This window comes from Carya illinoinensis, chromosome 2, assembly GCF_018687715.1.
Source record: "Carya illinoinensis cultivar Pawnee chromosome 2, C.illinoinensisPawnee_v1, whole genome shotgun sequence".
NCBI lineage: Eukaryota > Viridiplantae > Streptophyta > Magnoliopsida > Fagales > Juglandaceae > Carya > Carya illinoinensis.
In genome coordinates this window covers 24063213-24088870 of record NC_056753.1, presented here as the reverse complement: position 1 = coordinate 24088870, position 25658 = coordinate 24063213, and the positions used below count along the sequence as shown (strand labels likewise).

At 35.1% G+C, this 25658-nt stretch overlaps 2 protein-coding genes, 1 long non-coding RNA gene and 1 other non-coding gene across 4 annotated transcripts; 3 read left to right on the top strand and 1 right to left on the bottom strand.

Moving 5' to 3' along the window:
- Nucleotides 1–2084: 2084 nt before the first annotated feature.
- LOC122300428 (xyloglucan 6-xylosyltransferase 2-like) lies at nt 2085–3852 on the top strand. Its single transcript, XM_043111081.1, has one exon. It carries the CDS (start codon nt 2301–2303, stop codon nt 3666–3668), a length of 1368 nt encoding a protein of 455 aa, XP_042967015.1. The 5' UTR covers nt 2085–2300; the 3' UTR covers nt 3669–3852.
- Nucleotides 3853–7120: 3268 nt separating this feature from the next.
- Nucleotides 7121–8100, top strand: LOC122300429. The gene is made up of 2 exons (XR_006240024.1): nt 7121–7508; nt 7725–8100. It is a non-coding gene; the product is annotated as an uncharacterized LOC122300429 (long non-coding RNA).
- A 1301-nt stretch (nt 8101–9401) lies between these two features.
- LOC122300427 (probable histone-arginine methyltransferase 1.3) lies at nt 9402–18493 on the top strand. The gene is made up of 15 exons (XM_043111080.1): nt 9402–9887; nt 10532–10594; nt 10937–11036; nt 12712–12855; nt 13024–13127; nt 13326–13424; nt 13516–13585; nt 13691–13787; nt 14320–14374; nt 15079–15162; nt 16020–16097; nt 16448–16551; nt 16777–16949; nt 17028–17179; nt 18152–18493. Exons 1-15 carry the CDS (start codon nt 9687–9689, stop codon nt 18251–18253), a joined length of 1626 nt encoding a protein of 541 aa, XP_042967014.1. The 5' UTR covers nt 9402–9686; the 3' UTR covers nt 18254–18493.
- A 5730-nt stretch (nt 18494–24223) lies between these two features.
- LOC122302038 lies at nt 24224–24419 on the bottom strand. The gene has a single exon (XR_006240287.1). It is a non-coding gene; the product is annotated as a U2 spliceosomal RNA (small nuclear RNA).
- Nucleotides 24420–25658: the final 1239 nt, after the last annotated feature.

The window sequence follows — 25658 nt, the reverse complement described above, 5'->3', positions numbered from 1 at the left end:
GAAAATCTAAAAATTTGTGCATAATTTATGAATATGCTCTTATTCTATTTATGAAAATGCGAGAATAATCTGAATCTGTTTTGTACTCTATTTGATATGATATGGCATCTGAAAGCCTTTGGTTTGATATTTTGATTCAGTATCTGATTAGGATCTGGTTTTTTATTTTGTTTATGATCTACTATGGGTATAATAGTGGTATATGGTCCCGCCGTGGGTATAATATTAACCTTACCACGGGATTAAGCAAGATCTCTATCCCAATGTGATGCTTGGATATGAAGATGATGTCTTAGATTATGATGTGCCAAAGGATTTTTGAATAAGAATGTTTTGAAAGTTTTGCTCTGATACTTTGATAATATGTTTTGATTGTACATTTTGCAAGTAAATATTTTGTTATGCATTCTAAACTTTGTAAATGCTCATGCTTACATACTAGTATATGTAATCTGCTTACTCAGTTGTTGATAATTCAACTATTTATCTTCACAATATTTCAAATGAGTTTGATGATTTAGCTAAGGATTAGTAATAGATTGTGAGGACAAAATTAGTTGAGGATAGGGGTTGAGTACCTCAAGGTACTATTGTTATTGGGGGATTTATTTTATTTAGTAGTTGGATTTCAATATGTCTTGATGGCTTATGTAGACTTATGTAAATTCTAATTCATTTTATTTATGTTGTTTGAGTTACATGGAATAGTTGATCTATGTTATTTGGATTATTGTATCGATGATTTGATAGACGAGTATGTGTAGTTAAAATAAGTTAAGAGTAATTTATGTTTTATTTGGAGCATTAGGAAATGTATATTCGGGTTTGGAAAATTATATTAGCATTGTTGAAATGATTATTAGGTAACATGAGTTAAATCCCTAGACCTTCGAGAGCGAGATGTTACAGTCTTCTCCTAGGTGAGTAAGGACTTTGGAGGCTTTGGTGAATAGGTCATAGTTTAGTACTTTCGTCTAACTAAATTTATAAATTGATATAGTTTAGTTTTATGTGATATGTTACGTTTGTCTATAATAAAAATAAATTTTTAATTTAATGTGATGTATAAAATGATATTAATTTTTAAATTTTTTTATAATTAAACTATTTTTTTATTTTAAAATTACAACATTTCTTTATTTTTTATTTTTTGAATTAATTTCACTATTATAAACTTTTCACACAATTCTCGAGTTATTAAAAACAACGTTAAAACATTTTTGGTCTAAATTTAATTATTAAGATGCAAACTAATACATGAACATTACGAAGGAAGACGAAGCGGAATCCATATTTGATGTAAAATTCTTAAATTTTGTTGAAGACCCGAGTCGTCTAATGTTCGGTCAATTCATTTTATTACGAATAATTAAATAAATTAAATGTGTCAACTTGGATAGCAAACAACAATAGATTGCTTATTTTTTGACTTTGAATCCGACACATTCAACACGGAGTCCGTTGTAAATATTATTTTTCTGTCAAAATCAGATGCTACGCACCGTTTGACAACACCATGCAAACCATGTGATTGGAATAAATGTAGCGTTTATGTTCATTAATAATACACATGGCATCCAACATATGGTCTGGATCCCAATGCCTACCTATCTAATCTTACATCTTAGTGGAAGTCATTATTATGTTTTCGTTCAATATTAGCTGTACCTTTCAAGACAATTACATCCCATTCATCTCCTCTCTCTTAGGATAAATGATAACAGAATTTAATTATTTAATTATTTAACTTATTGTAAAAAAATAATTTAATATTATTTTAACATTTATTTTTATTATTTTCAATCATGTCGAGATAATAAAAAAATTACAAGAAGAGCAATTAAATTTTGTATAAAATGATATATGAATTTATGAAATTTAGATAAAAAAAAAAAAAAAAAAAAAAAAAAAAACTTAAGATTAAAAAAATATTTAATAAAATGATACTGCGGCATTGACTGATTAAAAACCAAAAAAACAGACCTGCCTCCCACGGTTTTCCAGCTGGTGGGACCTATCAAATAACGTACGCTGGACAACGTAGTAGGGAGAAAATAAAGGGTGTTGTCCAAAAAAAAAAAGAAAAAGAAAAACAGAACAGTAGAGACAAAAGGTGTCGGAACTCACTCGGTTTTTCTCTACGTCTCTTCTGTGCCTTTCTTGCTTGTTCAGTTCCACCGAATTTTCTCCCTATTTACGATTTCTGCCCATCTATCAAGGGCTCCTTTTGAATTGGACCTTTCGTCTGAATCGGTCGCGTCGCCAGCCAGTTCAATTCGGCCATTCTTAATAGAAGGAAAATGCTGGTGCGGTGCCTGGGGGCCCGCCGAGTCCGCCAGATCCAGCGCGCGATTCGACACAGCACCGTCACATTCCTCTGCCTCTTCCTCACAGTCGTTGTCCTACGTGGCACCATCGGTGCCGGTAAGTTTGGCACACCCGGGCAGGACTTCGAGGAGATCCGCGACCACCTCTACTTGCGCGGCCGGCGCGTCGAGCCCCACCGAGTCCTCGAGGAGGTCCAGCCAGACTCCGAGTCCGACCAGTCCAACAACTATGCCACCTTTGATATTTCGAAAATCCTCGTCGACGACGAACCCGACGATCAAAAGCCCGACCCGAACAAGCCATACAGTCTCGGCCCGAAGATCTCGGACTGGGACCAACAGAGAGCCGAGTGGCTGAGAAACAACCCGGATTTCTCGAACTTCACCGGACCCAATAAGCCTAGGGTGCTCCTGGTCACCGGGTCCTCTCCGAAACCTTGCGAAAACCCAGTCGGTGACCATTACCTATTGAAGTCCATTAAGAACAAAATTGATTACTGCAGGTTGCACGGGATAGAGGTTTTCTACAACATGGCCCTTCTCGACGCCGAGATGGCCGGTTTCTGGGCGAAACTTCCGCTGATTCGGAAACTCCTGCTGTCGCACCCCGAAATCGAGTTCCTCTGGTGGATGGACAGTGACGCAATGTTCACCGACATGGCGTTCGAGGTCCCCTGGGATCGCTACAAAGACCACAACTTCGTTATGCACGGTTGGAACGAGATGGTATACGATGACAAGAACTGGATCGGTCTGAACACTGGTAGCTTTCTGTTAAGGAATTGCCAGTGGTCGTTGGACATTCTTGATGCGTGGGCTCCGATGGGACCCAAGGGAAAAATCCGAGACGACGCAGGGAAGATACTGACCAGGGAGCTCAAAGGTAGGCCGGTCTTCGAGGCCGACGATCAGTCCGCAATGGTGTATTTGTTGATGAAGGAGAGGTATAAATGGGGAGATAAAGTGTATCTAGAAAACGCGTATTATCTCCACGGTTATTGGGGGATTCTGGTCGATAGGTACGAGGAGATGATAGAGAACTACCATCCGGGGCTCGGTGACCACCGGTGGCCGCTGGTCACCCATTTCGTGGGTTGCAAGCCCTGTGGGAAGTTTGGCGACTATCCGGTGGAGAGGTGCTTGAGGCAGATGGACCGGGCGTACAACTTCGGGGACAATCAGATTCTGCAGATTTATGGGTTCACGCACAAGTCCCTTGCTAGTAGGAGAGTGAAGAGAATGAGGAACGAGACCAGCAATCCGCTTGAAGCGAAGGACGAGCTCGGGTTACTTCACCCTGCTTTCAAGGCTGTCAAGGTATCAACGTCTTCTTCAATTTGATCTTCACTGCCACATTACCCTTCCTCTGTTCCGCATTTTGTCAAGTTACTGATACGAGTCAATGTTGTATCTTTTTCCAAGTAATGTCATCTTTTTTGCTTTCTTTTAATCTTTTGTGAGTTAGTGATCGAGAACTAGAAATTGTATTGATTTTTGGAAGAAATTATAGCCGTTCTTACTTGTATATTAATTTGTTGGAGTATGCAACTGTCTTTACTCTTTAGCTCTCAGCTAGGTGGTATCCAACGTACCCCACAAATTCCTTAGTGGTAGCTGCTGGTACATTGTACTAGTGCTTCTGAGTTCTGGCTTGGACAGTTTGATAGCCAAAAGAGTTGAGGTATGGAAAAGTTCTGGCGTACTATGTATTTGACACATCGTGAAAGTCTCTTCGTGTTTGTTATAAAGGGAGAAAATAAATTGAAAAGTGCCATATATGATATATTTACTTCTAAAAAAAGTGCCATATATGATATATGTTAAATTTTTTTTTTTTATTGATGACACTAAGTGTAATGCCCCAATGGAAGAAGGCCGAAACCACATGATTTATACTCAAAAGGACTAGTTAATGATATAATTGGAGCCCCATTAGAACCTTATAAAGAGTAAGAACTCCTTCCTAAGCAATGTGGGATCTCATTCACCACATACTCTTATTCTTATCATATCGGGTATCAAAATCTCCTCATCTTAAATTCATGAGGCCCTCGTCAGGCCTGTCCGTTGTAGGTGGCATGGTTTAAGTCCCACATTTATGGTTAGGATAAGCTCTGATGCCATTTGTAACGCCCCAATGGAAGACCCAAACCACATGTCCTATACTCCAAAAGGACTAGTCAATTATACAATTGGAACCTCATTGGAACCTTATAAAGAGTAAGAACTTTTTATTCCCAAGCAATATGGGATCCATACACTACCTACTCTTATCCTTATCATATAGGGTGTTACACTAAGATGACCCACTAGGACACTAGAGTTGTCATTATAAAATAAAGGCAGATGGTTGGACGATGTGCGACTTGTGAGCTAACATACCCTTGACCCATCCCTTGCTTTACACGGCAAATGTTGTGATTTTCTGATTGCGGCAGTCATTAGCTTTTCCATTGTCTCTAATTCAGGTGTTGCTTTTGGGAATAATTTCTAGATAGTAAGAGGGCTGTTTCCAAATATGTCATATTATTTCGGAATTCATCATCCTTACATTTTATCTAATGGAAAATGATAGTCATCTAGTCATTGTATGTCAAAACACAAAGATGCTAACTGCATTTAGCAGCAAATTCAAGTTTATTTAGCATACATTGCAACATGAACATATCAATTGGTATAGTCGTGGCTTAAAAATTCTCATCAATGTTGCACACACCACTGGATGGAATCTATGACTAATAGCTTCTTCGCGAACGTATGAATTTTGGGTTTCCAATTGTGTTGTATAATACATGCAAATTTCTGGAATTATGTTGATGACCGGACGGTTAGGCTTAGGCAGTAAGGTCAACATTGGATCATAATTAGCTTTCCGTTTCTCCATTTGAAGTATATCGAAAGAGGGGAACCCAAGTTTATAGCTTCTTCTTAAGGAGAACACTTTCACCTCCCCGATGAATGATTATAGCACCAAGCAGATTAATCTTGGTTGCCTCTTGTTCTCCTGGCATCTTTCTCTTTATGCATTTTTGTTTATTTTGCATGTAGCTAAATATTTTCAGTAACCATAAAAATCAAATGGACAAAGCAACTGCCATGTGATTGACGAGTATGGTTTGATCAGTCGTTTCTTTACCTCCTTTGTTACCTCATTACTGTTGATTTTATAAAGAGAAATTTTTCATACACACAGAAACGGCATTTTTTCATTAAGCATGCCAATTAACATGAGGTAGTTGGTATTTTATCATAAAATGCCCAAATGCTTTTCAAGGAGGGAAAGATGCTGATTAAGATTGTTCAGAAAATGACTGGAATTTGAGAAATGGCATATTGAAGACTCAAAAAGAAGCATGAAGTTTGAGAAATGACAGAAAGATGGTTAAAGACGCTGGGGATCCATTCAAAGTTGAGGTTGGACATGGAAGACGGCTGTATCTGCGCACCCGGGTGTATGTGAATTTACAGTGTCTCTTGCAACTACAATTCTTGTGAAACTTAGGAATGAATATGCAGGTGAATAGAGCAGTGAGAGTGGAATGATTTGGCCATGAAGGAGCAAACTGTGTCGAGGAAAGGGATGCTGTGTAGGGAACAATGGGAATGAATTATTGTTAAGTGAAGGAATAGTGCATGCAGTTTGACTGGGGGGATCTTGTCTTGAGTTGGGTAACTGGAAATTGATGAGAACGAAATTGGAGAATGGTCTGTGCTCAATGTTAATACGAGGGTTTCCTTTGTTTAGTGGAAGGAACTATGGTAGTGACTTTGAAACTCATTTTTTAGGTGACATTAAGTGATTAACAAACTAGTCAGGGCTTGTTTGGAGAGTGAGATGATATGAGAATTTTGTGAATTATAGTAAGTAATTTGTGGATTGTAGTAAGATAGCTTGAGTTGAGTATTTTTTGAGTTTTGGGAAAGGATTGAGAAAAAATTGAATAAAAAATATTATAAAGTTAAAATATTATTAGAATATAGTTTTATAATATTATTTTTATTTGAAAATTTGAAAAAGGTGAATTGTTTTTTATTTTTTACTTGAAATTTTGGAAAAATTATAACAATTAATTTGAAAAAATTGTAATGATTAGTTTGAAAATTTTGTATTTAAATTATGTTTGAAAATGAGATGAGATGAGATCTATTTTCAAACAAGCCTCTATTATATTCTCAAGTTGTTACGTAAAGTATACCATTTATATAACTTAAATGATAATATTTTATTTATAAGATTAAAATTTTAAATTTTATTTTTAAAATTAAATTATGTCATATAAATATTTTATTTTATGTGTTTTATACACCAATTTGTAAATATTTAATTTTTTCTTAACAAATAAATTAAAAATACTTGAAAATCTTTTGGACATCTCACTGCTGGGCAATAGATATTCTAAGTTACATGAATCTGGGCATTTATCAAAGCTTACATGAATTTTTAACAGAAAAAATTACATCAAACCGATGGTTGAGTCAAAAGGGGGAAGATTATTTGTATATTGACTGAAGCAACAATCAGCTAGGGTTGCCTTGACAAATAAGAATAGCAATGTCAAGAGTTTCAAGACATCATCCTCCTAAATTAAAACTAGTGATTCGGATTATGCGAAAGAGCTATTAAATCGACGAGTTTTGTTGAATACAGTATGAGTTATACAAGCGTATACTTATTCTAAAAAAGATTAAAGTTTACTTTAAAAAATTAATTTTTTAATGTAAATTTCATAATTATTCATTTTTTTTTTTTAAAATACTTATACACTTATAACTAGGGCTGTACAGATAAACTGTTTGCCAACTCGACCTGATTTGTCTGGACCGAACCGAACAGAAAATAACCGACATGTTTTAATAATTTTCGGTTTCGGAATTTTCACTCGATTTCCAATTTTAATCGGTTGTAATTGAGTAATTACCCATTAACCGAAGTTTAATTTTACCCACATCTAAATCCACCAGTCTCTCCCTCTCGTTGACACCTCTCTCTCTCTCTCTCTCTCTCTCTCGCACACCGATCCCCAAACACCACACAAAGGAGGAGAGTTCTTAATTTCTCAAGAAATCCCTAAAACCTTCTCTGATTTCCAACTCCATTACTCTTGCATTAAAACACTTCCTTTAGCCATGGACGCTCAGAGATCTTTGCTATATGAACATATGTGTGCAAGAGTGCAGCAAGTATTTCCATTAAATCCTAACTCCAGTTTCCTCTGGCTTTTTTGAGTATTTCTTACTATTTGCTCTTTGTTTATGCTTGAATGAAAATCTTGGGTACATTTATGGTTTTGGTTTTTGGTCTTTTTCAATTCTGATTTTCTTAAATATGGAAATGAAATAATGGCTCTTTGGTTGCGCTTTTTATGCTTTTTAATTTGCTTTTGGTGAATATTTTAGCTCGTAATTTGACGGAAGAAGAGACGAAGGGATTCAAGGAGATTAACTGGGATGCAAGGAGGTTTGTGCTTGCTAATTGATGGAGGAAGAGAAAAATGATTCAAGGAGATTAATTGGGATGCAAGGAAGCTTGTGCTTGCTAATTGACGGAGGAAGAGAGAAAGGATTCAAGGAGATTTATTTTGCCTGGGTTTTTATCAAATAATTATGTTTGGTTTGAGATTTTGTTTGTTTGCTAAGAAAACAACGAAAAATAAAATATTTCTTCTTTCTAGCCCCTCATCCCCCCACCCCCCAATTTGGTTTGTAAAATTCGATTCTTTCGGAATGTATTTTCGGTTTCGGTTGCTTGGCTAATTCAGACGGTTCAAAAATACTCCTTTCGGAACCAACCATTTTCGGATCGGGTCGGAACATCACATCTTTAGGTCGGCAGGTTCGGATGAACAATCCTATTTATAACTGCAAATATCATTTCTCTAAATTAAAACTAACTTATTTGGATTTAATATAGCATGCACCCTTTTGAATCTTTGATGCAAGCTCAACAAGGTGCAAGCGATCCACAGCCCTTTTGTTCCATGTACTAGATACTTCGCTCAAGATCTATTCGTGGAGGAGACAAGTTTTTCCCTTTTAGACCCAATGGACCCGTTACGCAATCCAAGGGCCAATCCTAGATAATGAGGACCCTAGTAAACACAGCTATAAACCATAACCAAGGCTCAACGACAGGCGAGAGGAGAGTCTAACAAACTCCCAACAATCGAGAGATATCGATAACCCTTTGTAGATTAGATAAGCAACAAGTAATATAAGGAAAATTCAAATAATGAGCCATGAGCTAATTTCAGATTAAGGATAATGCCGTTACAAGACCAAAAGGCACGTTGCCATTTTATATATATATATATCTATCGATCAGTACTCCCAAGAGATATGCAAAGTTTTACTTTTCTATCGACTGATACCATACAATTCTCCTAATTTAGGTATCAAATGTGTCCCTATATCTTAGAGCCTCTTCATTCATTCTTCTTGTAACTAGCAAGTGACCAGGGGTATGAAATACGTCCATAACAGTTCGTATTTTAAAATCCAGCATGCCATCAATTATATCAAAACTAATGTGTGAGAGTGATACACTTAGGTCTTGTTTGGCTATACAAATGAAATGAGATAATACAAAAATTGAGAGTTGAATAAAAAATTATTGGAATATAATTTTTAATTTTTTTTTATTTTAAGATTTGAAAAAATTGAATTATTTATTGTATTATGTGTGAGAGTTTGAAAAAATTATAATTATTAAAGAAAACGAGATGAGATATTTTGTAAAAACAAACGAGACCTTAACATGTATTTGGCAAGTAATTTCATTAGACTTTGTTATGTACAAGTAAAATCGTGTACTAATTTGCGTATCAATATTGATTTATTTATATTTAAAATTCAAATTAGCATTATTTTCAATAAAATATATTTTTTGACTAATTATATTAGATTAATATATATATTAGTGTGTAATTGTACCTGCAACTAAATTTTTTTATTTATTATTAATTGTAAATTTTTTATTATTAATTTTTTATTATTAATAAATTATTTAAAATCACGTCAACTTAAATGCACACAACGGGTAGCGCTCGTGAGCATAAGCGCATGTGTCGTGTCTCCCTCAGAGCATACTCTTCACAGTTCACACTAGCGCTGCTCTATAAAACTGAACCTTCTGAACAGTGAAGACCCGCACATACTATAAAATCCGAAAGCTGTCGAATGAATAATTGCTTCTCTCCAGTCTCTTTGGCGGCTGTCAAAGCATTTTCGGAGGCTTCTTCTGCTCCTTACAGAAACCCTAATTCCCTCGCAGCATATACGTATATACGTTAATATATGTTTTAATCAATTTTCTTATTCTGAATTTGAAAGTTTTTGGACCTGAGCTTGGTGGGAACGATAATGGCGGGTCCGATAGGGCAAAAGCAGCAACAGCAAGAGTTCGCGTTGGTCTCCGTCTCTGAGCTTTCTTCGTCTTCTTCAGCATCTCCGTCTGAGCCGGCAGTTGCTCGGTTCTGTTCCGATTCCGGAGTCGCCGAGCTTCGAATTCACAAGGAACCTAAATCGACTGCTACCAAGAATGTTAATCTTAAGATATCTCAGGTGAGTTTTTGCTTTTTGAAGTGATATTTTGGTTTCATTTCTGGTGTTTGTTGAGAAAGTGGGGTGGGGGAAAAGAAAGGAATGGGAAATAAAGTAGATTAAATAAGCATTATTATTGTTTAGTTATAGATAAGTCATAATTAAGTCATTGTAACTTCTTTTTACTTGTAAAAAAAAAAAAGTTATAAATAAGTCATTAATGTTTTTCGTGGAGACTGAGCGAAGGAACAAAGTTCTCCGAACCTAATAAGTTCAACCATTAGATTAGGAGGAAAAATCTAGTTGTAAGCAATTGTACCTACTAATACATGCACTTATCTAATGTGATTGGTCAAAAAATAGATTTTATTAAAAATAATGTCAATTTAAATTTTGAATACAAAGGCATTAGTATTGGTATACAGATTGGTACACTGATTCGCTTATACGTAGCAAAACTCGTTGATTAGACGATGTGGTTTTACCATGTTTTCTATGATATAAATTTCTCTCTCCCCCCCCTCTCTCTCTCTACAGTTTCAGTGAACAGATGGAGGCATTTTTTTATATGTTTTTAATAGATAAAGTTGTGCATTAGATTTGAAACGTTTGAAACTGACGGCTTCAAAGAAGTACAATATGATTGGTCGTGTTTTTTTCCACAGCTTTTCAAACTGGGACCTGTTCGATCAGTTTGCATATCTGAAGGTTCTGATGCCAGCAAGGAGGTACGGAAGACAATTTTAAGTATATGGGTGATCTAGTTTGTTCAATATATTTATATGTACGCACACATACTGAGACAGAGAGTGCAGGTTAGTATTCAGCTATATTTTATTTTAATGAAGTGAAAATGTCATGCATTTGAAATCACCGCATGAAGGTAAGCATCATAACTTATTTGGTATTTACCATGCAAAGTGTTGTAATATGTTAGTACATTTCTGCTGTATGTTGTTTTGAAAATATGCATATCAATGATCGTGGTCCTGTTTGATGAACTTGTAATCTAGGATTGTTGAAGCACGGTGAAATGATTGTGTATTTTAACAGTGTTGGTTTTGAAGCAGACATCATATACAAGCGGAGTCACTGTTGAGTTCAGAAACGAGGAGGAGAGCAAGGCCTTCCATTTTGCATTTGAGCAATGGAAAAACGAAGTTAGTCAAGGTATTTTGGAAATCTGCTCTCTCTACTCGCCCTGTCTTGGTTTGAAATAGGTGGATATATAAACAAATGTTTAAATAATAATTTCACAACCTTAGTTGGTTTTGTAACTAGTTATTTTGCGGTAATTTGGTTGAAGTCTACTTGCAGAGTGCTTATATTATGCTATAACTTGATTGATATGATATTGCCTTCCTAGCCATGTAAAGGTACTAACTTATTTTTTGGATGAGTAATTCAAGTTTCATTTTTTCTTGGATAGGTAATAAGAGATTTTATTCCAATTAAATAGACATAGCCCAAGTACACAGAAAATATACAAGAGAATACACCTAAATACAAGCTAAAACAAAATAGTACTAAAATAAGGCATTACAAATATTCATATCCCTCACTCGATTGTTCAACCAAAAATTAGAAGTGCTAAAGAGCGCAACTCAAGTACATTGATAGAAAGCACCTAATTTGAATGGAGGAAAACAAGAACTAGGAGGGCCTGAACTACGCCAAGCATATATCCATACATAAAGAATTTTCAAAACTAATGAATTTAGCTTGTCCACCATCTTTATGCAATCTTTGAAGTTCCAAACACTTCGTTCTATCCATAAGCACCACATGAGACATTAATGAACTGACCTAGAGGCTTCCATACTGTAATACTTTGAATTGTGTGATTGTGTATTGAAATGTGGTGAATGGGACCCACATTGCTTTGGAGGGAGAAGTACAAGTCCTTTATAATGATTCCAAGGGACTCTAGTCGACATTGACTAACACTTTTGGAGTATGGGCATAGATGTTGTTTAGGCCTCCCTCATGTTGTTACAAATGGTATCAGGGTCAATCCCAATCAGCATAGTGGGACATGAGTCGTGCCACTTAAGATGGACTTGGCCTAATGAAGATGTCATAGATTTAAGGGGAAGATTGTAATATCGTGCATCATGTATTGGGAGGTGGTGAATGGGATTCCATAGCATATATGCCCTCCTCAACCAAAAATTCAAACCGCTTTGCTTCGATCATAATCTCACTCTCTTTAGAGTTGGTTATTTCGTAATGAAAACGGGGGAATAGTTCAACATTGAGGGTGTACAAGTTGTAAGCATCATTAAGCAGTGGATAATCAAGCTTAGAAAAGACAATCAAATCACTCAAATGATCACATTAGCTAATTTTTAGGAGCAATTTCTATTGTCAGACTGTTGTGCATCTGATACTTGATACAAGTTAAGCTATGACCTTGATGGTTGAGTTACTCTTAAAAGTATCGTCCGAAATCTCACTGGTCATAGCCTCGTTTGTTTTCACAGATGAGATAAGATGAGTTTATATTAAAGTTGAAAATTGAATAAAATATTATTAGAATATATTTTTTTAATATTATTTTTGTTTTGGGATTTGAAAAAGTTGAATTATTTATTTTATTTTGTGTGAGGATTTGGGAAAGTGGTAATGATTAGATGAGATGACATGAGTTGAGTTGAGATGGTTTGTGAGAACAAACCAGGCATCTTATCGATCATATAATGATATCAGAATGAATTAAAATTCAATGTCTATACTTATGCTAGCAATTCTTTTGACAGAGTTCTGCTTGCTTTTTGAAGGTTTTTTTATATGCCCATCTCCTAATTTTTTGATTGTTTGTTGTGTGTTTTTTATAATGTTTCAGGAAATCAGTTACCAAATGGAACAGTTTTGGATGCTAGAAGCAAGTTTGATGATAAAATAGAGCCATCTTCTGCTAAAATGTATTTCCATTATTATGGACAACTGTTACATCAGCAAAATATGTTACAGGATTATGTGAGAACAGGTTATATCATCTTGATCTTGTGTTATGCTCGCGTTCAAATTTCTAGTTGAGAAATTTCTTATGCCTTACTCATGTTATGCATTGAGATAATCTACTAGTACTTGAAATGTGCCAAAAGAAAGCTCACATTGTGGATACTTCAATGATTCGTTATAATCATTGTCTCAGGAACCTATTATGCTGCTGTTCTTGAGAACCGAGCAGATTTTACTGGTCGTGTAGTGGTTGATGTTGGTGCTGGTAGTGGGATTTTATCATTATTTGCTGTTCAGGTACCTACCGTTTTCAGCCAGCAGTTTATCATACCATGTATAATGTTGCCTGCATACTTGTGTCTTGTGTGTTGTTACATATGTCTGCAGCTTAATTTCTTTTCTTTTGGTCTCTCTCTCTCTCTCTCTCTCTCTCTCTCTCTCTCTCTCTCTCTCTCTCTCTCTCTCTCTCTCTCTCTCTCTCTCTCGTCCCAACAGGCTGGTGCAAAGCATGTTTATGCTGTGGAAGCGTCCGAGATGGCAGAATATGCACGAAAACTTATTGCTGGAAACCCATCTCTGGGTCACCGAATTACAGTAAGATTTTATTTTGTTGCCTCTTACTTTTGCTAGTGTCATTGGTCAGTTATCTAATTGAGTTCATGCACAATGCCTTTGTAAAATGTAGGTAGTCAAAGGCAAAGTTGAGGAAGTTGAATTGCCAGAGAAAGCAGATATTCTGATCTCAGAACCAATGGGTAAGCTTATAATAGAACTTGCTTTACAACAGAATCAGCAGAAAATATTCCTTTTTTCTTGCTTAGAGTTTGTTGGATTTTTATTTTTTATTTGTATTCTTATAGGAACATTGTTGGTTAATGAAAGAATGTTGGAGTCCTATGTGATTGCAAGAGATCGATTTCTTACCCCAAATGGGAAAATGTTTCCTACACTTGGCAGGTAAATCTGAGCCTTTAAATGCCTTTGCTTCCTCTGTTATCTGAGAGTCGTACTGTAAGTGTTATCATTGTTGCCAAAGTTTTCTTTGTTCTCAAAATTACAAAATGTCTTCTTGTTCAGAAATGATATAGTGGATATGCAGTCTGTACATGAGAGAGTTTTCTTTACTTGGTATTTATCTAGGTTTTTGGTGATTTAATTGCTCTATAATAATGCAAATGATGAAATGATCCACTGGCAGCTATTATTGAATCATAACAGCATTCTATATCTTCTTAGAACTTTGTACCCATTAAGTGCAACTCTCATAAACTGATTCACATCCCTGTCCTTTCTCTTTTCATGAGTGCGATTAACTCCTTTTTATGCCTAGGTTATATCATAATTATGTTGATGGTTTATGTAAACTTAAGATCCTAAGAATTGCATTTTTTTTTTAAACCTTCCTAGGGTTTCATGAGTTCAAAGATCTATAATTTTTAAGATTTGTTACTTCTTGGTTCTCATAATTTTTAGTTGATTCCTCTTGTAGGATGCATATGGCACCTTTCAGTGATGAATATTTGTTTATTGAAATTGCAAATAAGGTGTGTATTTGAAGTAATTTTACTGAAGTTTCGTTATAATTATCTTTACTCTGTCTTGTGCACTTCAATTATGCTATGGTTAAATTCTCAGAATAAGTAGCTCAAAAATATGAAAGGGATTTTGCCTTTTTCTGTTGGACCTTTCCAGGAATATAAATACTCACTCACCAAGTGTTACTGCGGCATTCCCTTTTTCTAATGACTTATAACTTACAATGGTGTGTGTGTCTTCTTTTTTTTTTTTGGGGGGGGGGGGGGGGGGGGGGGGGGGGGGGGGGGGGTTTGGCTCACTAGTCTAAGGCCACAAAGGCTTACTTATTCAATGCTCCTTGAATTATACTCATTTTGGTGGAACATGTAAAATTAGCGTGCTGTTCTTTTCCTACAAAACAAAACACGTACTTACCTCACCCCCACTTTGCCCCAACAAAGAATAAAAAACATTTAGCAAATTCCTCATCAAGTTACCCACATTTGGTGAGGACATTAGTGATGAACCTGACTTATTGCTGAGAGACATTCAGTAGCAACATCTTATGTATGCATGATATTGCTATTATGGTCAAGTTTTCATTTGTCTCTTATCATCAATTATCAGTTTATATTGATATTCATCTTTTCTTATTCTTACCATCATTCTTTATTTGTGAACTGCAATGTATTACTCCTTTTTTTGTCCCCCCCCTTTTTTTTTTCTGGAGCAGGCCCTATTTTGGCAGCAACAGAATTATTATGGTGTTGATTTGAAGCCCTTACATGGATCTGCATTCCAGGGATACTTTTCTCAGGTCCATAAATGTTGCCATTAACTGTATCTGTCTTTTAAACTGGAAATTCATTCTGATTGAGTTTAGGTGTAGTTCACTCTTTGGAATTTATAGCACGGTTTTTCTAGGCGACTATCTCAGATATCTCTGTCTAGAGATTAAAATTCAGTAATCTCACACCTCATCTCTTCTTTGGAACCTCTTTTTAAAGTTCTGGCTTGTTTAGTCGTTTTGAGAGATCTTATGAAATATTCGGGCTCTAAATTCTGTTTCACTATTAGCTCCAAAGAACTTGATAAGTTCAGTAGGATACAAATAGAGTAGAGGGCTGTTTGACCTCGTGTTTTGTAAGGAGATGCTTAGGAAATGAGATGAGATGAGAATTTTGTGAATAGTAGTAAGATGGTTTGTAAATAATAGTGACATAGTTTAAGTATTTATTGGATTTTGGGAAAGGAGAAAGAAAAAGTTGAATAAACAATATTATAAAATTAAAATTTTGTTAGAATAGAATTTTTTAATATTATTTTTGTTTTGAGATTTGAAAAAATTGAATTGTTCATTTGTTTTTTGTTGGAAAGTTTGGAAAAGTTGTAATGATTAGTTTGAAAGTATTTGTGTTTGAATGATATTTGAGAATGAAATGAGATGAGATGAAAAAATTTTCCAAACATCCCCTAAGTGATAATTAACATGTTTGAAAGCTAAGGTGTTGATATATGCGTGCTTCAAGTGTTTCATTCTTTGTTGTGATGTTAATATTTCTCTATTATGTTACCGATAAAAAAAAAAATATTTCTCTATTATGTTGTAATAACCATTTCCTGCATTTTGCGATGCTTTCATGTTTGATGGATTTTGTTTTACTCATCACACAGCCCGTGGTAGATGCTTTCGATCCCAGATTGCTGGTGGCTCCTCCAATATTTCATGTGATAGACTTTCTGAAAATTAAGGTATGAGTTAACTTGTTTGAGAAGATCTTATGTGTTTTACTGGCTATACATGCCTCATTTAGCATGCAGTGTATACTCTTTCATACTCTTTGAAATACTAGTCCTTCTAAGAAGGATCTGTCCGAATTCATTTCTTTGTCTTGAGATTTATTTTCAGCCAAACTAGGGCAATTTGGTGAGCCTTATTGAGTTCTATATTTATAGAAAGAATTTATTAGAAGCATTTAGAAAGATAATCTTATATTGTCCTAGAGTCATGTTATAGTCCATGTAGTTGTATCTTCTTCTTTAATTGAAGTTTTCAATTCTTCACAATCGATGATTGGTATTTTTCTTAATTCGTCCTACAGGAAGAGGAGTTATATGAAATTGATATTCCATTGAGATTCATCTCCTCTGTGGGCACCAGAGTGCATGGGCTAGCTTGCTGGTTTGATGTCTTGTTTGATGGGAGGTAAGCTGTTGATCGGAATAAAATTGGGACGGGGGCGCTATGTGGGTGGCTACCGGCTCTTCTTAAAAAAAAAAGAAAAAAAAAGAGCTGTTGATCGGAATAAATAATATGTGCTTTTAGATTTGCATTGGCCTGCATCTTCCAGATTTTCTTTACCCTGCGAATACCTGGCTTCCATCTATTTAATCTTCTTTTCTTCCTTTAAAAAAATGTTTTGATCTACAGCACTGTACCAAGATGGCTTACTACTGCACCTGGTGCACCAACAACGCACTGGTATCAATTGCGCTGTGTTCTCTCTCAGCCGATTTATGTCATGGCGGGACAAGAAATTACCGGCAGACTCCATATGACTGCACACAATGCTCAGAGTTATACAATATATCTTACATTATCTGGTTGGTTTCTATCTTTCTCTCTTGCTTCTGTGTTGCTGCTCTTTGGTTTTCTAACAAGTTATAGTTGACCTTCAACAGCTAAAATGTGGGGCCCTGGTGCTGAACAGGGAGGAATACTTCAGGCATCATCATGCAAACTTGATCTCAAGGAGCCCTACTACAGAATGTCTCAACCGCAGGCTTATCCATTAGCCCAAGATCAGCAACCACATCAGCTAATAAGCACACAGGTATTGAAAATCCCTCTCATCAAATCTCTACCCTTCTGATATTTGATATCAATCAGGTGCCCAAAAGCAGAACCTTTTTACTTGGGACAAGGGGGGTCAATAATTAAGAACTCCTATATATTTTATTCCTCATCTCTGCCTTATCTTGCCATCTTATCATAACGATACACCTGCTCCAGTATTTGCATACTAATTTGAGGACCTTCAATAATATATATATATATATATATATGAACGCACACAAAAAGAACAAACTAGATTGAGAATCTTCAGCGACAGTTTAAACAATTGAACCTAAATGGTTTCTTGGACCATTGGTAGTTTCTGTTTTTACCTCTATGTTGTAAGGGAAAGGGAGGGGGTGGGCTTGAGATGGACACAGCAAGCAATGTCACCCTTTTTCTGGGGCTAGCTATCATTATGCGAAGACCTTTTTTCTTACTGGTAAGTTGGACACGCCCTGAGTATGTCATTGGACCCATGTCATCACTTTCCATCCTGTTCTTTTGACAAGGGGAGCTGCTGTTTAAGCTAGAACTCTTCGGTGTAATTGAAGAATTCATTCTGAACCTAGGTCTATGGATAGAGTTTTCTGGTTGGGTTCCCTACATCCACTTAGTTTCACCATGATTGATGAGAGGGCATTTAAAGTTCTGTAGTATAGTTAGTGTTTTTGCATCAAGGAAAAAAAATTCTGATAGGAGAAACCAATAAAACTCCTGTAATAAATTGGGGTCCTGAGGTACTGTCGAGTCTAAAGTTTTTGTGTACATGTGGGTCAAAATTCTCTTATATAGTACTCGTATTGGCTTTTCAATCTTAGCAAATTTTATAGTTTTCTTATCTTAACTCCTGGTGTGAGAGGCAACCCAATTATCCATGTGACTTTCACTTGCATTTATGTGCAGCATTATTACTGATTTTGTTGTTCAGTCCCAAGAAAAGAGTTGTGACACGGTCTATTTGTGGCAGGATATACAAGTTTCATCACAAGATTTAGAAGAACCTGAGTTAATGCAGCAACCATCACCAAACTCTGGCGCGCAGCTCAATTCTATGATGGAAAATATTTAAATTTAGAGGTGCAAAAGGAACATTTTTAACACTTGTATCTGTTCGTAACATAAACCTGCTTTCCCTAGCAGTGCAAGGACAGGCGTCCGTCTACGGCCCCCTTTGCCTCCACTAGGTCTGATCCCTGTAAATTATGGTGGCATGATTTAACCATTTATCATTTGAGTGGCTGTGCAGCAGATCCTGTTCAACCATCATGATTTAGCCATCCAGGTAATAAAAATACCTTTTGGTGCAAAATCTGAGCTCAATAGATTGTCTTCAATTCTTGAAAATCTGCTCCTTGGAGGTAAGGACCTTAAACTCTGAGGAAAAATTAGACAAGTTGTGGAACTAGTGCCCCCTTGGAATTGGTTTCGACTAGTTGAGGTGTCCCCCAATCCATTTACCCCGGTGAGTTACTCTTTAGGTAATTAGAAGGTGAACTTACCCAATCATTAGGCCTCCTACCTGCCCCTTGCAGGTGGGCAGCCGGCCACCCTGTCCCCGCACATGGGCAGGGGGCGTAGTTTGGTTCCTGGATCGTGGCCCTATCTCGCAAGGGTGGGTGACTCCATCTCTGGGGGTGGATTGGCCTAGAGGCTGTCCACCCATCTGATGGAGAATGATGTAGCCATTGCAGTGGTTGAACTCAACTTCGAAGAGACTAGAGACAAGTTAGAATGAGGGAGATTCTTACATGAGGGCTGAGAGTGGAAAGTTAGAGATGGAGACGGTAACGACGTTTAAGTTTACATTTGGATAATGAGATAATTTCAAATGATATGTGAATATTAGTAATGTATTAAAAAAGTGATGATAAAATATTGAATAGTAATGAATAGTAGTAAAAAGTTGTGAAAAATAAAAAATAATAATAAAATATTAAATAGTAGTGATTACTCTAATATCCAAACACAATCTAAATGACACTGTTCAGAAAGTTTTTTAAACTCTAAACGTCTCTGTTTTGATATATATTAATGAAATATAAAATATTATATATATATATATATATATATATGCAGGCAGGCAAATCCTGGGCGGGTCCTGCGGGTGGGGACGCACCAGTCCCTACCTGCATGTTAAGTTTAGCTTTAAAAAAGCTGCCCGTCCAACGGCTGGGCAATGTGCAATGTGCAATCGCGCCAGAAAAATTTGACACCAGTAGGTTGCTTTAAGTGGGATTGATTGTCGTGTGCTTTTATGAGCATTCTAGCTATGCCAAGTTCAAAATTTAATTAGAATTTTATCTTTTGGTTATAGTATTAAGTATTAGATAAAGAGTTCACATTAGACTAGCCATTTTAAAAGTAAAATAATAATATAATATTATATATTTTTAATAATATTAATTTGTTTTAATATTTTACAAATACACTTTCTAAAGCAAAGTTGTCTAGATTGAGTAACACACAGTAGCAACACAATCCACAAATTGCCTCAGCAATCCATAAAAATACCTTAAAATAATATCCACTTCAAAAATAGTACAAAAGATAATATTCAGTTTACAAAATAGTCCACAAATTACCAAAATAGTTCACAAATTACCAACATAGTCTAGTTTCTAGTACAAAATATAATATCCAACTGTTGCCACCACAGTCTATTTATTTAGTAGCTACTAAGCCACATGTTTATCCAGCCCACATGTGGCTGGGCAACCACTAAAATTTTACAAAAATTTTTATTTTTCAATATTAGAAGTTAGACATCTCTATAAGGTACCAAAGGAGATATAGATGTACTTTCGGAATGGGACTTCGATGCCTCAAAAATTATGACTTGAATATTATGGAAATATTCTTGCTACATGGCATTCATGCCACTTAGATCTAGTTTCATCATCTTTGCCATGAACTTCTACTTTTTTAGTTCAAATGTTGCTAATCTTTTGCGGTCTGCCTTCAACGCAGCATTTCTTCGCTCTTCTATGGTCGTTGCTCTATTCTCGGTTATCTTAGCTAAGGCATTCTTAATCTCACCATTGTTGCCTACTATCGACTTACGCTTCATCTCTCTTTCTTTTTCAGTTTTTTTGCCTAAAGGTCTCTCAATAAGAACCTCCAGGTCCTCCTTGGTTATATCAACAACAACTTCACCAAACTTAATTTCTTGTGGCCTTCTCTTCTTACAAAGGGTAGATATATATTGCTGCCATTTTGGTTGGTGTCTCAAAAGACACAAATAGTGCTCCATTGTGAAAGTACATCCTAACATCTCTTTGTACAACATCTTTGCCTTCTCAATCTACAAAGGTATAAAAAAAAAAAAAATTGTTAGTTCATAAATAAGCCCTACATAATTGCATGACTATAAAGGGAAGTGGTACATACTTTGTCTTGCTTCGTTGCACCACTTGGATGCAATAACTCAACTTGTGCTACATATGCAAAAAATTTATTGGTCCATTTTTTAATCTGGATCACCGATTCATCAAAGAGCCCTCAGAACAATTGGTAATGTTCCGTTTTTTATACTCATGATAAAATGTGATAATTCTTTCCCACATTTGAGTGGGTTTTTTATCAGTATCCCTTATCACATCAATGCTAATGTTGAGTCAAACTGAGACGATGAGGTTATTCTCCTCTATAGTGAAAGATGCACCTCTTTAAACTTTTTTTTAAAAATGTCTCTTTTCACCATCATTAGGAGATGCTTAGACCACAATATTATAATATTGCGTTTGGGTGCTATTACAATCATCTCGTCCACTTTGTAAGAGAATAGTGAAGAAGCAGTCGTCATTAAAATGTATGTCCATCCTTAAAAAATATTAAATTTTCAAAGAGTCAGAAAAGTTATCCAACATTCAAGTCCAATAAATGAGCTGGTTGACATGAATATGTGCAAGGACAATCATGCACTATTTGAGGTATATTTACCTACTAACCACTTGAGGAATTTGTGCAAGAAATTATTCTATAATAAACATGTTACTATATTGGATTTCCAATGGTCAATTAATTGCAAAAATAAAGTAAAATAGACTAAAATATGAGCTACAAAGTGGATAACCTAAATTATGCATACATAATAATAAGCAAGTAGCAAGAAAGACATTAATGAGGGGCTATTTTCTCAGACACAATAGAACCATGTATGGCAAAATAACAAGTTTGACCCCAAATCAAGCACTACCAAAAAGTCTGATTTTAAACAATATGGGAGTTTGCTCATATTCTGTTTCAGTTTTAATAAAATGTGGAAAAAAATTTTGGGAGTCGAAATAGACATTACAACAGAATGAAGAATTGAGAGAGATTCCTATTATGTTTATCATTGACATTACAACTTTCATAGAGAATGAGAATATTGAAGAAAAATGAAAAAAAAAAAAAAAAAAACACAGAAATGCAGGATCTCATTTATTGACAACTTCCACATGTAAATAGACATGTATCTACTTCAGAACACAGATTTGCAATCCTAGTTCATTCAAAATTATAGTTTTCCAACCTCAAATGAAATCTTAGTTGTTATTAGGCAAGTATTTTCAGAGAAACATTATAAGGCAATAATTAACTTATAATTAATCATGCATGTTTGAGCCCAAATTATTATTAGACCTAACCTCAACCCCAACTTGGAAAACCCACCAATTATTATCAGATTCGAGAAACACTAATTTCAAATTGTAACAAACATGGGTTGGATCTCATCTCAAATGATAGGAGGATTTGGTTTGTTAAAAATAGAGGAAATTATGTCATCTCTTGTTATGCAATAAAATAGATTTGGGTTTAGATTTTTTAGAACCTAATTCATACCCATGTTTAGAATTGTTTCCTTGCTATTCTAAAAGGTTTTTTTCCTTATATTTCTTAAACCAGAAAACAAAAAAATCTTAGAACAAAAGGGAATCAAATGACTTTATTTCCTCAGAAAGTTTTAACCGTAAAAAATCTGGATAGCAACACACAAACAATAAAAAAAATTAGACATTCAGATAAGTCCAGCCACAATCCTACCAATTTATAAATAATAAATACTAATCATTTACCCAAATCACGATTTTTTGCTGCAGATTTGTGGAGGAAATCAAAATGTGTTCTGGATAATGATTCACTGGCATTGGAAGGGGTTTCTTTACTCAATGGTCATTTAAAGCAAAATACACGGGGATTCAATTACTCAATGAAGAGAAAATGATAGAAAATCTAGAGAGGAGAGGGAGAGGAAAACCTTGTGGAGAATGCATAAAGAAGAGGGAGTAAGGAGTGAGGAAGAGAAATTACCGTACTGGAAGATGACGAGAATGTGGATGATTGACGGAGAGAATGGGCTTGCTTGTTGAAGAAGATCTCCAATGAACGATGGAGAGAAGGGGGTTGAAGAAGAGAAATCTGCTTTCAAGAGAAGAAAGAAAACAAAGGAAATTGGGAGATTTCAGAATGAAGAAAGAGAAAAAACGAGGGAAAGAGAATGCAGAAGTTCGATGAAATAATAAACTAAAGATTTGGTCTGTGAATAGTAGCTCACCAGGTATAGTGAGTAGCTAAGATTTACTGTAACTCAAGTTTTAAACTTTTGATGTTTAGCTAATCCAATGTAGAGGGTTTTTCTTACAAAATTCTAAATATTGGACTTGCATTAGTATTTGACTAGGCCATTGCCAATGCTCTAATCTATTTTGGGAATGTGCAATCGCGCCAGACATGATGCCCAACTCCAACTTGTTGAGAATGTCTACATGGTTGTGGATGGTTGTAGCAACCCGGGTGCAATTTTATGCATTCACATTGTTTCCTCCTAGAATTTAAAATTTTGAGTTTTGTTTCTTTTAGATCTTGTTTAGATAATGAGTTGATTTCAACTCATCTCATATAATCATTACAATTTTTTTAAAATTTCAAATAAAATATAATAAATAATTCAAATTTTTTAAATTTTAAAATAAAAATAATATTAAAAAAGTATATTTTTATAATATTTTATTCAACTTTCATCTAATTTTAACTCAATTCACTATCCAAACCTCTCAATATGTTATGTTAGGGATGTGAAAAGTGTCTCCTCCTTGGCTAACCAAAAGTTTTATGATTCATAAATGAAGGCTCCCAAAAATTTTCAGTTCATGAAAGGTAGGAGAAGAAAAAAGGGTAATGAAGTAATTTTCTTAAAAAATGAGTAAGGTTTGGTTTGGATGTTGAGTTGATATGAGATGTAATAAAAAAATATGTGAAATGATTTATGAATAATAGTAAAATAGTTTGAGTTAAGATATTTTATAGAATTTTAAGAAATGAGAGAAAAAATTGAATAAAAATATTATAAAATTAAAATATTGTTATAATATAATTTTTTATTTAAGATTTAACAAAATTGAATTATTTTTGTATTTTATTTGAAAATTTGAAAAAGTTGTAATGATTAAATAATAATGAGATGAAAAAGTTATAAAATTAAAAATTAAAAAATATTTATATTTAAGTAATATTTACGATAAAATATCTCATCTCAACATTCAAATGAGATTTTAGTTATTTGCGATAAAACTTGAACATATACAACATAATTTATCAGCTGCAACTTAGAACATGGTTTATCAGAGGGATTTGGACTCAATCCCATTTCTTAGTCATTCATCAATTAAACAACAAAATTTTATCAGATGGATTTAAGGTTGTAGCAATCCATTTAGCCATTGATCAAGTAAATTCACGCGATTTAACGTGGTAAATACCAACCATGACATACGTTCTTTCAATTAAAAAAATAAATCGGACTGCAAACCAGTGGAAATAAAAAGGGTAAAATTCTGAAGTTCTGGCAAAATAAAAATTCTGAAATTCTGATGCGCAATCGCGTAATATAGAAAAACCAACTCATAGTTCATACCCGCTCATCGTCTCTCTTCCGTTTCACAACAGAACAACATGTCATCTCATCTCCTCACTTTGCAACCACACCTACCTTAAACTTCTTACGCTCAACTCATTGTGCGTGAAGGATCAGCGAAGTGCATGATTAAACTAGATTTGGATGGGGTGCGCCGGGCCCTTGCAGAAGTGCAACGCATAGGCGACGCTCGAAGGTCCCAGCAGCAAGCTACTGTGATCGGCCTTCCCCCTTGAAAAATTAATTTAATATCATGTGACCCGATGGGCCACGTATCAGATATTAAACTGATAAGAACAGATACTACACTTGATCTTAGCCAAAAGGCCGAGAAAGGTATGCTTTGTTCCGGCACTCTCCTCTGTATTTATAGTTGGCTATTCACTTCGGCTGCGCTTATGCCCTCGATGTGGGACTGAAAATTCTTCCGCGCTTAGACTTTTGATTTCCAGGCATATACCAAGATGGTAACAAATGCTGAAAATGACATTAACTTGCCTTCAAAAAAAAAAAAAGACATTAACTTGTTTATGGCCTTCAAACTGTTTCCCCTCGAGAACTCCACCTCGATTTGGACTCTTCAACCGACCAAATATCCGGCACAAATCGCATGTCGGAGAGGCTGGTGAGGCCGAGGAATTCTAAGTCTCCGAGACCTTGGGGGAAAAAGTTTGGACCATACTTTCTCCCATTTGATTAAGCCTAATTCTAATTAAGTATAATGAAGTCATTGACAGAGAACATAAGCCTATTATGACATGGGAAAGTACTCATTTCTTCTTCATTTGCTTTGGTGTTAGTTGAGGTCCTGTTGTTACATATATATATATATATATTTATCTTACGTGATTTTATTGTTCTATGAAAAGCTTTCATTTCCAGTGTCTTAAGTAATAATAACCGTTTTCTTTGTCTCCAAGATTCCAACTAATCATCAGGTGATGTTCATCCAATTCCTTGCAATACCTTTGTATTGAGGTTCTGACCCAGAAACAGAGTAACTTTGCTTTTGAGGATCATAGATTCATAAATGAATACCCCATGATCCATAGTGTCTACATGGATTGGAAAGTTGTAAGCAGTTAATTAGCTCCCACCATTGACAGTTGTGTGCATAGAAAAAGCGAGTAAACGTATAAACAATTTCTTAGAGCAGCCATCTTAAGTTGATCTTATATCACGTAGAAGTGCAATTATAACGATTTAACGCGGACCTGTAAGATGATGAGTAAAGTTTCAGAAACATGTGAGAATTCCGCTCCGCTTGAGGTATTTCGAATTAACATCATAAGATGCCACGTTTCTACTGGAATTATTTTTTAAAGATCGGCATGATTTTAGTACTAGTTACTTAAATTCCTTTATCATTTTATCTGCCTGCTTTTAAGTACTAACATTGTTCCTTTATCAATAAAAATAGATATTGTTCCCAAAATATAATAAAATAAAGATAGATATAATCACTTGAATTGTTCCTTTATCAATGAAGATAGATATTGTTTCCAAAAAATAATAAAATAAAGATAGATATAATCACTTGAATTGTTCCTTTATTAATAAAGATAGATATAATTAATTA

What these genes read in the sequence shown, in the direction of transcription:
- LOC122300428 (XM_043111081.1), top strand. Translation starts at nt 2,301, where the DNA reads ATGCTGGTGCGGTGCCTGGGGGCCCGCCGAGTCCGCCAGATCCAGCGC.
- LOC122300427 (XM_043111080.1), top strand. Translation starts at nt 9,687, where the DNA reads ATGGCGGGTCCGATAGGGCAAAAGCAGCAACAGCAAGAGTTCGCGTTG. An exon ending in GTTCTGATGCCAGCAAGGAG is followed by an intron (nt 10,595 to 10,936) that starts GTACGGAAGACA and finishes GTTTTGAAGCAG; the next exon opens with ACATCATATACAAGCGGAGT. An exon ending in TATCATTATTTGCTGTTCAG is followed by an intron (nt 13,128 to 13,325) that starts GTACCTACCGTT and finishes TCGTCCCAACAG; the next exon opens with GCTGGTGCAAAGCATGTTTA.